This window comes from Pleurodeles waltl, chromosome 3_2 (genome assembly GCF_031143425.1).
Source record: "Pleurodeles waltl isolate 20211129_DDA chromosome 3_2, aPleWal1.hap1.20221129, whole genome shotgun sequence".
Taxonomy (NCBI): Eukaryota; Metazoa; Chordata; class Amphibia; order Caudata; family Salamandridae; genus Pleurodeles; species Pleurodeles waltl.
Window position 1 is genome coordinate 74,757,297 of NC_090441.1, and position 16,889 is coordinate 74,774,185.

General features: G+C 43.2%; 1 protein-coding gene across 1 annotated transcript in view; it reads right to left on the reverse strand.

Annotated features, from left to right (window-relative positions):
* The window catches only part of MLXIPL (MLX interacting protein like), a 656,022-nt gene that overhangs the window by 79,632 nt on the left and 559,501 nt on the right, over positions 1–16,889 (reverse strand). Inside the window, exons 8-10 of the mRNA XM_069226784.1 lie at positions 6,780–6,931; positions 5,718–6,297; positions 2,087–2,157 (exon numbers count right to left, since the gene is read on the reverse strand). Coding sequence (XP_069082885.1) covers positions 2,087–2,157; positions 5,718–6,297; positions 6,780–6,931 — 803 coding nt within the window. The remainder of the gene's footprint in view (positions 1–2,086; positions 2,158–5,717; positions 6,298–6,779; positions 6,932–16,889) is intronic.

Below are 16,889 nucleotides of genomic sequence, written 5' to 3' on the forward strand. Positions count from 1 at the left end.
AAGTACCATGAGAATATGCTACACAGCTGCTACAATCCTCCTAGTACTATTACTACTAATACAGAACTCCATACAAGCATTACGGGGAGACATTACACAGGTGCTACAATCCTCCTAGTAATACTAGTGCTATTGCATAACTCTATACAAGTACCACAGGGATATGTTACACAGCTGCTACAATCATCCTAAGTAGTACTGCTATTACACAACTCCGTACAAGTATTACGGGAGACGTTACATAGCTTCTACAATCCTACTAGTGCTACTGCTATAGCCCAGCTCCATCCAAGTAACACAGGGATATGTTAGACAACTGCTCTAATCCTCCCAGTAATACTACTACTATTACACAACTCCATACAGTATCACAGGGATAAGTTACACACCTGCTACAATCCTCCTAGTACGACTGCTATACCACAATGCCGTACAAGCATAACGTGGAGACAATACACAGCTGCTACAATCCTTTGAGTACTACAACTGCTATTGCACAAATTCATACAAGTATCACTGGGATATGCTACACAGTCGCTGCAATCCTCCTAGTACTACTGCTATTGCACAACTCTATAGAAGCATTACGGCGGTACATTACACGGCAGCTACACTCCTACTTGTACTACTACTACTATTGCACAACTCCAACCTAGTATCGGGTGCTTTCAAGCAGGAAAGTTTGTGTAGCGTCCGTCCTACTTGTCCCTGGACCAGTAATGCATAATTCATTCATACTGATTGCTGCGAGCCTCCTGTTAGTTTAGCACTGAGATCTGCAAATTGTTCTGCCTGCTGAGCAGCACCTCTGGACATTTCATTGCTTGGACCGGACACGTTTGACAACAAATTACGGCCTGCCCCCGGATGCTAGTAAACTGCTTGTACCACAAGGCTCTGCTTAGGCACCCTCACTCTGAGCAGCAAGCCATCAACCTGTTTGTAGAATATGGTCCACCGGGAGGTGTGTTAAATACATCACCAGTAAATAAGATCTACCAACACCTAATCTGCTCGAGCTTGCTTATCCCACACACAGCTCTGACAAAGCCCTCCAAGCTGCTGGTATAGTGTGTGTCCACCATACAGCTATACTGAATAATCCAAATCAGCCCAGGCACAGCTTTGCCTGCTTTCAATGTCCTGACACAGTGCGCTAATACTGAGGACTCCATTCAATGCTGCAGCCCGATGCGATGCCCTGCCTCTCACATCCCTTCAGCGGTGCACCCGCTCCCTTGTAGGCATCGGTGTGCTGGTTCCAGAACCCTGAGCCTCTATGGAGATACAGAGGACGGTGTGTGGCTTGTGCTCTACAATGAAGAAGAATCTGCTAGAGGAGGTAGAGACGACAAGCGACCTAGCGGCAGCTTCGCAGTAGTGATTCACTGTGTTTCAGCGAAGATGCTGCAAAGCGGACACATTTTCTCATCAATTGCATCTTTTGCAAAATTGACCAGTGAAAAGCAAGGAAAGCCGCAGCACCCGTGCAGGGCCAGCCCGGACCGGGGAGGCGGCAAAAAATTGCAATCATTGGCAGGACGTGGCCTAATATCGTGAGGGGACGACTGCACCTTAAATATGGCGGTGTTTTTGTGCCTGAGCATACGTGGGGGGATTTTCGTGGTTCGAGTTCAAAGATCACTGAACCACTGCTATACCAGTGGCGATGTGTCACCAAACAAATGCTGAAACAGGTCTTTCACCTGTGGGCCAGCCAGGAACCGAGGCCACATCTGGAATTGGTAAACATGGAGAACTGCAAATGTTTGCCCCTTTCACGTCTGTAGATTTCCTTTCTGATCAAGGGATATACCAGTTGTTGTTGCAAAGCAGAACCTTTATTTTGGTTGATCTTCATTTGATGATTTACTATCCACTTAAAAGAACATTCTCATCAGCTTCAGAAGACAGTCAGAGAGGCTGGCAAAATATTCCTCAATTATTGAGATTTTGCATCGGTATCTATTGGGATCCTCAATGTGGTATCTGGGCCCTCAACTTGGTACCTTGGTAACTCCATGCCCACCCACTGCAAAACCTCTATCAATAAATGCAGTACATCCGATCTCAGTGGTCATCTTACCTGGGATCCAGCTGCTACAGGAAGCATGATGCCACCAGGAGAAGGGGACTCCACTGCGGGCTCTGGCTTCACTGCAAAAGAGGGACGTGTACAAGGTAATTATTCATGGCCAAGGAAGTTTCAAAGCTCAGTCCAAATATGGGAACAAACCTATGACCCCTAGAACTGCAAGCCTGTTGCCTCCAATGGGATGCAAGATTTCACTCCAGCAGAAAGCTACATACAGCAGCAGTGGGACAGGTGTCGATAAATCTTGTTTTAGAAAATGTAAGCATTAACAGTGATGGTCTGAAGCCTAGAATAAAGTCTAAAACACGTATGAAGAAGAACTGACAAAACCAAGAGATTGCCAATGGCAAGGTGCATGTACACACCCACGGAACATATGCACAGGCACATCTGCAGACACATATTTCCATAAAGTACAACAAATCTGCAGGAATAAATCAACATAGGGCAAAAGTCATAGTTCACCATGTGCCCTTTGTGCTGCAGAGGATGTTTCGCTACAAAGGGCACACAGTGAAGTTCACCTAGAAAGCACAGCATGCTGTGCACCAGAGGAGCACTGGTGATGACTAACCCCAGAGATCCACTGTGTGATATGCTGGGCCAGAGGAGAGCACTGTGTGGGTCGTGTGCACCATGGGAACATGGAGAGATGTGGAGAGATGTAGAGCTCAGGAACACAGGCCTGTGTGCACTTTGAGGTCCCACACTGATGTGCAGCGGAGGGCACAGGAGAGCACCAAGTGAATCCCCCCAAGGGAGCAGCGGACCATTTGCCAGATGGGAGCGAGAGGTCATGTGCCCTACGTGTTCGCTAGGCGATGAGATTCAGGGATGCGCCAGGCCATGGAGGAGCATTGGAAGATGCATCTCCAGAGAGAACGTCGTGGTGTATATGAGGTCAACACTGGAGGTTGGGTCCGAGAGGAGCCCTGGGTGTTGTCTCTGTAGTGAGCGCGGGGTGCTGTGCATCAGTGGAGCACCAAGTTAGCTACAATACTGACCTGTGCGAATTAGTGTAGCCTCGCCGAGTGATGTGCAGCAAGGGGGAACATGTCACTGTGTCCCAAGAGTTTTTGATTCACTTTAGACAAATCTTTTTTTTTTTTTACCATGCTGGCATGTTGATGTCTATTGGTTGAAATAAAGCTAAAAGTCTCAGAATGCAAAGTTCTCATGGCTAAAAAAGAGACAAATGTCTGACAGGTCAAATGACAGCTAAGTACCCTGATGAATGGGAAACCACATAAAGAAAAGAAAACATTTTTATCATTTATGACAATTTGCCCTTTTTTGACTGCTTTAAGATTTTCAGTTTTTTCGGTGCACCATATTTAGAAGGAAAAATGTGCCTTATCAGGAACCTTTCCACATAAATAATTTATTTATTTATTTCGCACTAGCACTGCCTTCCTCTAATCATTTATTTGAGGACCAGATTTATTTTCCAAGAGTGCTGAATGAATTAAGTCAGTAAATGTTAAAGTAATAAAGAGAAAATGCAATGATCAGAGGACAACCCCCCTTAACACCTCGAGACCCTTATGGGTGAGTAGTTGCACTTTATAACCCTGATTTGATGTGAATGATCCATTCCTAAAGCAGGATGCTTGAAGCTTAAGTAAACACAAACCCAGCAATTGCACTTCCTTTATCACCTACTGTATCGGATACAACCTTCCAGTGCTTAATTTCAGCCGATAGTTTCTGGTGCCGGGCACCAGCACTTATTTTTGAGGGCCGACAATTATTTTTTTGCCTCAAGCATTTACTGCGAGCAAAAGACACATATGGGAAAGATGGAGGGAGAGAAAAACGAAAAAGCGACACAAAGGGAGAAAGCAGAAAGCTGCAAGAGTGAACTGAAGGGGCAGGGAGTGGCTGTAAATGGATTGAAGAGGCCCGAAATGGCTTCAGGATTACGCTGCATCAGTATTATGTGCTCTCAAATTTAATTGCAGCAGCCGCGTGTGTCAGAGGGGAGCTTTGGGTACCGGCACGTTTTTATTAACAAATTAAGCACTACAACCTTCACTAGTTGAATGCCTCTTCATAGCACTCTAAAACTTTCAATTTACTGTGGCCCTCCATGCTACCTCTTTCTATACCCCGCCAGAAGAAATGCATAGGGTCCCACGCAAGCTGTTACACAGCAGGTGATAACAGGAGAACAAATATCCTGACTGAAAACGCTGCTCATTATAATCTGAACCCAGGCCTATCTCTGAGCAGTCATTTCTAAACAATATGCCGTTGAAGCCACCATATATTTCAACCTACATTCACTGGCCCAGGTCTCCTGAGTACCATTCCTGCAAAAATGTCCCGAGTCCCTAAAGCACACAACAACTACCGTAAAAGTCAGTCTGCTTGATAATGAAAAAAAGACAAGGGGACTGACAGGAAATGTAGCGCCTGCTGGAGGTGAAGACCTCGCCCTCAGGAACATTAGCACAACATTAGCAAATGTGGTGTCACACAGGCGCGACCAATAGCAAAGATAAAACACTGCACTCACTGACTAGAACCAATGGAAACACTGCACTCACTGACCAGAACCAATGGAAACACTGCACTCACTGACCAGAACCAATGGAAACACTGCACTCACTGACCAGAACCAATGGAAACACTGCACTCACTGACCAGAACCAATGGAAACACTGCACTCACTGACTAGAACCAATGGAAACACTGCACTCACTGACTAGAACCAATGGAAACACTGCACTCACTGACCAGAACCAGTGGATGTGCACAAAGGTCAAAGGGCCGCATACGGCGCCCTTTCTGAAAGTAGAATAGCTGCTGATACTAAACGAATAAAGTAGAGACTAACTATAAAACGCCTTTTAAAATTGGGAGAGTCTTATAATAATAAAACAGAAAGCACATTTATATCGAGGAGTGTGCCAAGGAAGCACTATTCTGCTTTTAAATGAGATAGTATATTTACCTTAAATCACCCAATATGCTAGCCATGGTGTATACTCCTACCATAACAAATTCCATATAGCATGCACCTTACTCAGAATTAAAATTTCAGGAGGATGCAGAACAATTAACCTGTGAGAACCGCAACGGGAATAAGCAGGAAAAAACATCTTATATTCTATCCATTAATTATAGAGAAAGTGGAAGTCTTTCATGGGTCACAACACACCATTTCTCAAAGACAAGTGACAATATTTCAGCACATGTGGCCCCAGGTCTCGTGGGCGACCATATGCGTCCATACAGGTTCCCACATACCCCGGGATGTTGTCTGTACACACAGTTGCAATTGCTTGTGTAATGTTGCAATGTCACAGGACTGTTGTGAAGAGTTATTCCTACAAACTTGCCCAAAGATCTTTTCTACAAGATGCCTAAGTAGGTGGTCCAAGGTTCTGAACAATGTTATTTCTACTTGTACAACAGAAGACCTCTTGTGCAATGTTATACCAGTGTAAACACTGCCCGAGGTTAAACCTATATATCAGGGCCTTGGCTTTGAAATATCTTAATGTTATCAAGATACACGAATTTCCAATCTTGATTACTGAACAGCAACTCACTGAAAATAGGTTTACACAACAAAAATAGATTTCGGTTCAAACTATCTACTTCACATATTTCTTACCTGTCATCAGGAGTTGGGTCAGACAACCCGTCTGTCTAGGCATAGATGATGACCCAGGTGAAGCCATTAGCCTCTTTGTCCTGGCATTTCCTGAAGTTGCCCGTGGCCGGCCATCCTGTTGAAGGGACTGCCTTTTAGACACGTTCATCCGATCAGCGTTCAGCTGCTGGAGGCCTGATGTTGTAGGATATCCAGGTACCACAGTATCCAAACAGTAGCCTAGGCTAGGAGCAACTGGAGAAAAGCATGCTGTGTATGGCGAAGAAGCAGGGTGCGTAATGACTGAGGAAGGGCTGGCCATGCTTTGGTAACTGTACTTGGACCGAGGCACTGAAACAGGCTGGTTAGGGGGATCCTGGCCCATCATCGGCAGGTTAAGAGGGGGTCCCATGGCAGATGTGGGGTACATCGGTCCAAAGCACTCTACATTCAAGCAGTCACTGGGTGGAGTATAATGCAAGAAGGATTTCTGCTTTGTGCTCATAGAGTCAGATGGCAATGAGGAACTGTGAAAATCGGAACCAACGAAGGATGTGCAGTGCGGGCCTGGATCCAGCCTGGCTGAGCAGGTGCTGTTGGACTAAGATCAAAATAAGCAGATACAGTTCACTAGGCAAACGAAAAATACTATGAATTACAGCAGTAGAAAGAGTAGCAAGATAAGAAGATGGAAAGTTCTCACAGTAGGTGTTGTGGCTGCCGAACCTCAACATCAACTGGAAGAGCTTCTGAAGAAAATGGAGGCCCACATGCATGTCTGCACGGATAGAAATCACAGTCCACTAGCACTCAAATGGGTCAATATTTGAGGAACATTTTAAGGTGCATCATGGTCCATACAAGCCAGCATTGCAAATTCCAAACGGTTTGGAGAAGCGTTACGGAGGATGCAGTCTCACTAGAGATTCCAAAGAGAAGAAAAAGACCGATGGAAACGAGAAAGAAGCAACAGATTCGCCAGGCAGAGGGATGCCTGCAGCAAGTTATACACTAGCAAGAAACAACGCTGAAAGTGAAAAAGACAGCAACAAGATGAGAAAGACAAAGTACCCCCAAGCTTACCTGAAGACACCCACCAGATGACATGGGGGCCTCTGTGTGGACAGCAGACATGCTGCTGGTGCAAAGATTCTCATCCATGGAGGAATAGCACAGATGGTCTTGGTAACACATGTGCACCTGTGAGGGGCATGGGCGATGATTACTGAAGAGATCTGCAAGGTAAAACATACAGGCCTAGTGACATATCAGATACTGATAAGACTATAACACTTTGTCCTAATTCCTTCTCAACAATCTGGGTAATTTGTTATGTAGTCTATATTCTACTTAAAGACCCCTTGATTCATTTTTTTCTAATAATTCTAAAAATCAACAATATTTTACCCATTATTTGGACAGACCATATAGCAATCAATTTTAGTTTAAAATTTGCCTCATCAACTCCTGCGATTAACAATAAGGTGCAAAGTAAGAAGGTCCAAGCTTGGAGTAAAATTAATAAATGAGACTTAATTGATACCTTAGAGAGGTCTCAGCCCTCAATCATGAAGGATTCCAAATTAACTGGAAGTAAATACTCAGACTGGTTGAGGGCTGAGGCCATTAAGCTAGCTCCTTTGAATACTATTACAAATTACAGAAGCAGGCCGTCCGCTCCTTGGTTTTCACCTCAGCTTAAGGAATTAAAACAAAAATGCAGAAGGCAAAAAAGAATATAGAGAAGAAATTATCTTAAGGAAGAAAAAGCCAGATACAATCAACTTATTTATGAATGCAAAAAATGGATTATCGAGAAAACTAAGTATTTTTCTGAAAAATGTTTGCAGCAATAAATTTCACACGAGAAATTTACAAGACAGTCCAGGTCCTGTCCAGCGTACCATCTAGCTAGTGGATTTTTTTAAAAATTAAGTGGAGGAGATACATGTCAAATTAAACTCTAATGATAGGGCTTCAACTTTGGCAGCAGTTGCCACTAAAATAACTTGCAGAAAAAAACATTCCCTGTACACAGCCTATGCTGATGAATTTCAAATTGTGGCGTCCATCTCGAATAATGTGGACGAGACTGCACACCACTTTAACAACTGTATGGGGACAGTTGCAGAATAGATGAGTAACAACTGTGTTATGTTGAATTCAGACAAAACTGAGGTCCTCCTCTTTGGTAAGGGCACAACTTTCTGGGACCAATCTTGGTGGCCTCAGATGCTTGGCCCTCTTCCCTTCGCGGTATCTTCAGTCCGGAAGCTGGGAATGATTTTTGATTCCAGTTTTTAACACACAAATTAATAAACTTACATCCTTTAGTTATTTTATTCTATGCACCTTAAAGAAAGTTCTTTTATTCCTTATGTACTGCAGAAATCAGTGATTACTGCTGTAGTCTTGTCCAAGCTGGACTATTGTAATGCCTTATATTTAGACACTCACCAACATTCATTTAAGAAACTTCAAGGTTTACAAAAATTGATGGCATGACTGCTGAAGAAAACTCCATTGGCTCACTGTGAGAAAAACAGTGACGTTAAAGGCCTTATGTTTGGCACATAAATCTCTCTATGGCAAAGGTCCTGCATACCTGAAAAATAAATCTTTCCTGGTACACCCTCAGTAGAACCCTTCGCTCAGCAACTGCTATGACATTAAATGTCTTCAAAATTAGGAAAGAGAGCTGGGGCGGAAGGAGCTTAATCCACACAACATGTCAACTATGGAATAATTTATCCTACCAGCTCAGAGCCCAGTCTAACCATTTCAGTTTCAGAAAACATCTGAAAACCTGTTTTTCTTCCATTTGGTATGATCAGGTAGAGGTCCCTTATTGTGGCTCTGTCTGTTCATTTCTTAATATTAGCAGATACCAGCGCCAAGAAACCTTTGGCATTTCACAGTATACAATATTTTAATATCAATATCAAAGATTATATCAATGCTAACCATCTCCTGCATGACTACCAGTCTAGCTTCAGATCACATTGCAGCACACGGACCTCTACCTTACACACTGTAGATGATGCCCACTTGACCACAAATGAAGGTGAACCCTGACTCTTGATATTGTTGGATCTCTCAGCTGCCTTCAACAGAATCAACCATTATAGGCACCCCAGTGCCTTGAATGGGATTCACCAACAATGTCTTTCACTGGTTCTCCTACGACCGTTTCAACTGACGCAAGTTTGTTTACATGAGCACCTTCAGGTCACAAAAGATCCCTATCACCTGTGGAGTCTCACGGGGTTCCATACTGTCTACTATTATCTTCAACCTTTACATGCAGCCACTTGGTGGTCTACTCACAGAAAACAGCATCAAGATTAACCAATATGTCCAATGATACATCCAATGCCTCCAACACTGCTTGCATATCATCCTGACCTGGAAGTCCAGCCCCTCCCTGAAGCTCAACTCAAGAAATAATTTCTGTTATTGCAGAACAACCTGGCTCAGTGACATGAACCTTGACAGATTTTAACCCAATCTTTCCTCAAATGCCAAGTCATTTGGATTCACCCTAGACAGAAACTTCACCCCCCAAGGAAAATATTGCCAAAAAAACAAAGTCTGCCTGATACTAATCAAATCTTCAAAAGAGAGCCTGAACATTTCTTCCACAAAGTGACTTCGGAACTCCTGTTCAAACCTTTTTAGTCTCACATCTAAATTATAGTAATGTACTACTCCATGGCCTTCCAGCTTTCACATAACACCACAGCATGCCTCATCCGGGGCCTGAAGAAATATGATCACATCACACCCATGTTTAATGGAAGTTCATTGGCTCCCCCTGCCGAAACGTACCATCTTCAAAACTAGCTGCATCATTTTTAAAGCCACCATGGTCAGCATGTCCTTTTATCTTGCAGGCAAACTCACTATCACAAGTGGTTCTTGGCACACCTGCAGCTAGGACACCATCAGACTTCAGACAAAGAAGTGCAAACCAAGAAAAATACACAAGACAACAGGTCTTTTCCAACTATGCACCTATGATCTGGAACAACATCCCAGTTTCCATCAGGACTGCCCCAAAACTGCTACACTTTTAGAAAGTGTTTAAGACTCACCTCTTTAAAGATCACTGCATCACAATGCATTAGCTGCCTACAACTCAGCTTCCTCTTCTATTAATTGTGACTTTATGTTTGTCTTTGATCATGTACAGAGCTCCACTGCCTTTTGGCTAAGTTCACCCAATGAAAATACCATATGCATACATACATAGATGTTGGTGATTGAAAATACAAAAGGACACTTCTCAATCCCTCTTCCTGGGTCATGATCTTTTTACAATTATTTAATACATTTCTCAGTGCATCCACGCTACTAACAGTGAACAGACCTCTGCCAAAGCCCTAAAAAACCTGATTGTTCCCATTTTCTTCTGATTTTTTTGGAGTCTTCACTCCAGCCCCCTTTGTTACAGGGTACACATGTAATACCTATTTCCTAGTGCTAAAATAAAACACTATTTTAGCTTTTTAAATACAGCCGGCCAGGCAACGCAGCACTAACCTAAACTCTTCTTTAGTGCCAAGACTGACGTGACAAACGGCAGACCACTAAAACTCGTATCAGAGGTTTTATTCCACTTTAAATACTTTTTAAATGACCCCAGACTGTTACACAACTTTAGTGCTTTTTACCAGCAGTCCTGGTCAGGGATAGTTCTTTTTTTTTAGTGAAACCTGTACATGTTTGATGTTTGAATGCTGATTGGATTTGCGCGAGTTTACGTTTTGTACAAAATAAACTACTTGACTGACAGATTACATCTCTAGTTGCCACTTCACAACTAATCAATGGTTTTATCAACATTAAATGGAAAAACATAAATGCTGAAGGGACTTCTAAGGAAACTCATCCTGGAACCTCAAAGTGGATTTTTTAATGCAGCAGAGTGCATCTACATATTAGCAAAGCTACTAGCAAAACATGAAGGCTAATTATAAATATTGAAGATACAGCATTAACAATGCACTAGGAAATGCTTTTTACACACACAAAAAGCAATATAAATCTGGAAGTATAATGAAAGCAGAAGGCAGAATACTAATAATGGTGCTTTTAGGCTAGGGTAGCACAACTCAAGTGCCACAGACATACACAGTTTACTGGCAATCACCTCTTCTTTCCAGGGATGACAGGTCTTGATGCAAGAATAAACTAAACCAGGTACCAATGAGGAACCATCATCTGGTACAGATAAGTCTGCTGCACAACTTCCTTAGACGACCCAACACATAATGGAGCATCTCAATTTCTAACTTCACACAGACTGAAAAAGCACCATCTAAGGCACCCTTGCATATAGACCACCGGAACCATGCCATAGCTTCTACAAAGCCATCCCTGACCTCAACGTCCCAATCACCATCAACTCTGAGCACTACATCTTCCTAGGAGATCTGAACTTCCACCTTGAAGACCCCTATGACACCAATACAACTGGCCTCCTGGAAAACAAGAGCAACATCGGCCTCCAACAACTTGTCACCGACTCAACCCACATCGCAGGACTCACGCTCTACCCCATTTTTACATCTGGCAATAAAGTCAAGTATAACCACGTCTCACAGCTCACCTGGACTGACCACACAGCGTTCACTTCACCAAGTCAGGATCTACCAACACTGGCACCGCGCCCCCCCAGCTCCACATGCAGAAATGGGAAAAAGGTATCAGAAGATCAGTGTAACAACGCTCTCAACTCCCACCTCCCAGACATATCACCCGACCCAAAACAGGCTGTGAAGAACTTCTTCCAGTGGATCACGGAATGCAACATCACAATCAAATGAATGACCTTCCACCAGTGACCAGACACTTTCGATCTGCATCCTTCTTCCTCACAGACACCCCCAGCCGGATCCTCTGTTCCAACAGCGAAGGACATGTCTTCACTCACCTGGCGGCCAAAGCCTGGACAACCTTCTCCTACAGCTCAGGAATGCTGCATTCAGAAAACCACTCAACACATTACTGTTTGAATGAACAGAGCACCGCGAAGCAGCTAGCAACTCCAGTGCCTTATGGCCCTCAGGGGTTATTTGCAGAACTTTATAAATCCTGACTGATTGACTGACTGATGAATTCTTAAGGACGGTTTAGCCCAAATGTATGGCATTACAACACATGGCTTTACCATGTATGGTAAGTAAACCTCCCCACATATGCATGTCAAGTCAACTGTAATTGTGTGCTCTCTGTGGTTCCGTAAATGCAGATGTGAATGTTTAGAGAAGCTGCAGTTTGAGTCTCAGATCCCGATGCCAGTTGACACCCAATGTGATCATGTCTGCAAGAGCTTCCAATAAACTGTAACTGGCTAAACGCTTTGGAAGGTAGTATTTTTCCCCTAACATTTGCATTTTCCAGCACTCCATAAGAGTGCATGTTGTTATGTACCATCCTGCCCCCCCTCTGCCTCGCATGCTGTAATACTTTAAAGCGCTGCAGACACTGTGGTAATGGGCTCATAATCCTGTATTTCCATGTTGTTTTAAGCAAGCATTGGTATGATGTAGACTTTGTTTTGGTATACATACTGTCATCTACTGGTCAACCTTTTATTTAAAATATTTTATTCTACAGGTTGTTGGATTTTTTTGTATGTTTATATGTCACTGCAGCAAGACCTCTGTTGTCACCTAATAACTCACAAACAACATTATAGGTTAGCTAGAGAAACATTCAGAAGCTGTTTCTACATATTTATATAAGACTTCATAAAGACAAATGTTTCTCATCATTATCATACCTTTATTTCGATCACCAAAGATCTCATCCCTTTCTATTCACCATGCCACATAATTCCACTACACAAAATACTACACACCACACAGTTCTACCCATACAATTCCACAACTAACAATTCCAATTCAACCCACACAGTTCCACTCCACATACATCCACTCCAAACAAAAACACATGGGTATACGCGAGACCTATTGCATTGCAAATGCTTGTTTAGTTTTTGCATGAGTAATTATTTGCTATCTAACACTCGTCTCCTCCCATCCTCCCCAACCCCTCCTGCCTTGTTGTCGTTCTCAGCTTGCTGGTTATGCTACATCACCGCTCTGTTTCTCCCTGGCTGTGTCTATACTGTGCTTCAAGTCGTTCCTAAATCTAAAAGAACATGAATTGCTGGGGTTATGTGCAAGGGAGGGGCCTGTGCCTAGGGTTAAAGTGTGTGTGTGCATGGGGCTCACCATCATGTCTAAACACACAACACAGATACTAGAAAACACTTCAAGGTGCAAGTTAAATTGCATTTATTTAGCGGCCACTACAGTTTAAGAAATGTATCCTTTAGAGAGAAATCACGCTAACTGATTCAGGCATTGGTAAAAAGAAATGTGCTTAATGTTCATATTAAAAACGTCTCGAAGTCATTCCTTCAGTATTCTTCAGTGATTCCCAAAGAATTTATTTAGTGACCATTCACACATCAGCAGTCAGGAGCAGCACATCTTCCCTCGCACCGCCTCTTCATGCAGACAATGAAGTTCCACTATGAGCCCCCTGAATGCAATCCCTCAGTCGCCTCTGACTGCTCCTTCCCAGTGACACACTTTCTCCCAGCTTCCTCTCTCCGTACCAGTGCTGCCGCCACCTTTTGTAAAGCCCATCACATGCATTCAGAAGCAAGGACTTTAGAACTCCCTGGAAACCACGCCTGTGACAAAGCGGCCATACACTTATCCGACACTGTGATCACACCTTGAGGCTTCTTTCTGGGCCACAGTTTTGTTATTATTTTGGCATTCTGTAGGCACACATATGCATAAACGCATGAGTGTTCCTACAGAATGACGCAAATGACGACAGACGTCACAAAACGGCACCTTTTTCTTCTTCTTTTTTGATGATGCTGCGCGACACGCTGGAAAGCACCAGCAAACTGCATTGGCAAAGAAAGTAGGTCTAAAGATGAGACCTATTGGCTTTGCCAATGCTTGTTTTAATTGACAGAAAATAAAGATATAGACATATGCTTGTTTGTTCCTGCTAGTCGTCAGAGGCACCAGAGAAACGCAAACGGACCTTGGTGTCTTACCGATCACTAGGCACCCGGACTTCACGTGGGCAGGTGTAAAAGACAAACAGATACATTGAGAGTAGTCCCTCTGGAAATGCTGGGGAACTCTCAGAATTAAGATTATTCACTAGAGAAGTCTGCTGCGACTGTAGTCGAGAGGATGCAGTTTGTCTGCGCTTCACCTGTTTAAGGCTTTGCAATGAAGACTTTATTTTTACAAGTACTGGCCACAGAGGTGCAACGCTTGTGATCTCCTACCCATCACAATGTGCTGACAAACATGCCATGCTTACCTTCGAGCCTATTCTTCTTTCTCCTCCTCCTCTTCCTCACTTTCTCTTCAGAGAGTCAGTCTCTTGCTTTCTCTCCACTGTGTAATTATCTTTCCTCTGTTTCTCTTCATCCTTCCCAATCTTTCTCCATTCCTCTCCCCTCGCTCTATTTTTCCCTTTCTCTGCATTTCTCTCCCCTCCCCTCCCTTTGTTAAGACAAGCTTATGAGCTCTTGTATTCTTTAGTATACTTCTACGTGGGCCTACAGCCATCCCCCTGCTTTTCATTTGTTTGTTTGTGTCCTTTACAAATCATTGCTTGCTAGTGGTCAGTCTGAGCTCTATGGCCCTCCTAGTTCCGCCCACGGAGCAGGGACCAAATACTGTATCATTTTGCTTTGCCTATCTGGTCTTTTGGGGGACTATTTTTTTGTGGTTTTCAGTTCCTGTTACTGTTAGCCTGTGTTCAGCTTCAATGCCGCAGCTGCTTACATTTTAAAATAGCATTCTTCCCTCTCACCTCCTTGTCACATTATTCCTTTGTTTGCCTTCATGTCCGATGCAATCAAGTCAGGGTGGCACACGTGTGACGTGTTCTGCCCGAGTTGGGCATAGCTGTTTGTGCTATGCCAAAGCACTGGTGTCTCTGTTGATAAAGTTGTAGGGACCGCAGACAAAGCCCCGCAAGGGACACTTCTGAGCCCTGGCAATAGCAGACAGAGTTACAAATGTTTTCACTAATTTGGATGCCTGGGCCGGCTGGGCTGTGCCTGTGTGGGAGCTTTGCCACCCCAGAGATGCATTATTTGTGTCCAGTTGCATACCAGGTGTGCAGTTCTATCCGAGACCTTGCTTTTGTTGTTTCTTTTGATTACTTCGTTGCACTTTTGCTTTATCATGAACGAAGAACTGGAAGAACGAGAATGCAAGTAACAGCTCATTGGACTCGGAAGAGACCTACAATGAAGCACTGGGACGCGTTAGCCAAGTATTATCCGCTGTAGAAAATGTGTATTCTGCTGCAGCTAGTGTGGCATTATTAATTAATTTTTTTAGCAGATGTAGAGTGCTGAGTGTAAAAACAGAGATGAAAAGCAACTAAAGTAAGAAAGTTTAATAAGCATTGAAGTCTAAAATAACTGGACTAGTTTGTGTGCTGGTAAATTACAGCTAGATGTCCAAAAAACAGCTAGATGTCCCTCCTGCCCACGTTCTTAGTGATGCTCTCATTTAGATTTCCATTATTGGTGCGGGCCTGCATTTTCCAGCATGTTAAAAAGCATGACGTGCTATTTGAAAGCCTATGAAGCCATCCTTTGAGGTGCACCTCCTGTGCATTGTTTTCCTTCACATGATTTTTTTTGCCCGCTGTACAAAAGAGAAGCACCCATGGTAGTGCAAGTGTGGATTGGCTGTGAACAGATGATAGTGCATTTAGAATCCAGTGAAGAATTTGAACTCACCTGCATTATAAGCCCTTCTGTAATTATGCAAAATTGCTGACATTGCTGGACAAGTTTAGACCCATTAAGTAGAGTTGGAATCTCAGAGCAAGTATTCATATCGACCAATAGGACCGTTGTCCTCTAATGTCTAATGGGAATTGACTTTATATTTATTTTCTGACTCTGCTTGTCGTGTGTGCTGCAAATTTTATATTTGCAGCCCAGTTACTGAGGGTGATCTGGATAAACCCTAATTTGGTTATGGAATGTCTTACCTGGACGTGTCTTGGTTAGTATACAATACGTCCAGGGTTCGTACACTCACATTGGAATGTTTTTCATGGGACACAGATTGTATAATACGGGAGTGTCCGAATAGATTTAGTCAATCTACGTCATACACTAACATTCGATTGTTTTTTCAGACTGATGGTATAATATGTGTGCTTTCTAATGTTTTCGGTTTATGATAATAAACTTCCTATACATTTCGGAATGGTATGCTTTGCGCAATATGATGTCTCCTTGTTCCTCTCAAGCTGGCCGCCATTCCTGAAGCCAAATCACAGGCAGTGCCCTTCGCTGCAGATCGTGTCTTGTTCTTTAGATGAAACCTTTCAGATGTTAATCCATTTCCTTTGTAGACTGGTATTTTGCCCTTCATTTTTGACCCGGGTTTCCTCGTTAGTAAAGCACACATAGTTTTTGGTTCCTATTCACCGTTCCAATATGACCACCTCTGTGGTACCAATGACGTGTGCATTTGGGGCAGCTGTGCTCCGCGGTTGTGAATGTTTTATAAGGAACTGAAGATAATATCTTTAATAGCTTACTTTAATTTTTGGTTGAGACAAATACTTACTGATCAGTTATTTATTCTGATGCCCTCACAAAGGACAGCTACTCCCCTAGTGAGAGGTAATCGCTTGAGAGGTGTTTCTAGTAAAATGAACGTCTTCAAGATCTTCTGTACGGATTTGTTCCTGAGTGCCTTCCATGCATGTTAATGACACCCTGGGAACTTCAAGTTTCAGAAATCTCTGAAAGTTGTGTCTCTGCATCTGTGCGAGTGTTTCCACACGTTAACTTCCAGAGTTATGGTTTTAGCTCAGTACAATCCATGCAACCATTAATTCTTTTGCAGCAGGTGCTGTAAAACATGTGCAACACTGACTTCTAGGTATGGGGGACAAGCACTGTTAATTTGAAATGCCCTGATGGGGCTAGGCTAGGATGGGGGGGGGTCTTGGCAGAGGTTTTCTTAAAAGTCAAGTCATGTAATAAGCATGCTGTTTTTGTGTGACCAAGACACATGAGAAAATGATTGAATTCAACTGAAGCTGCATGGCTGAACACGTATAAGGTCCCAAGAGCAAGACCTATTGGCTATACCAATGCTTGTTTTT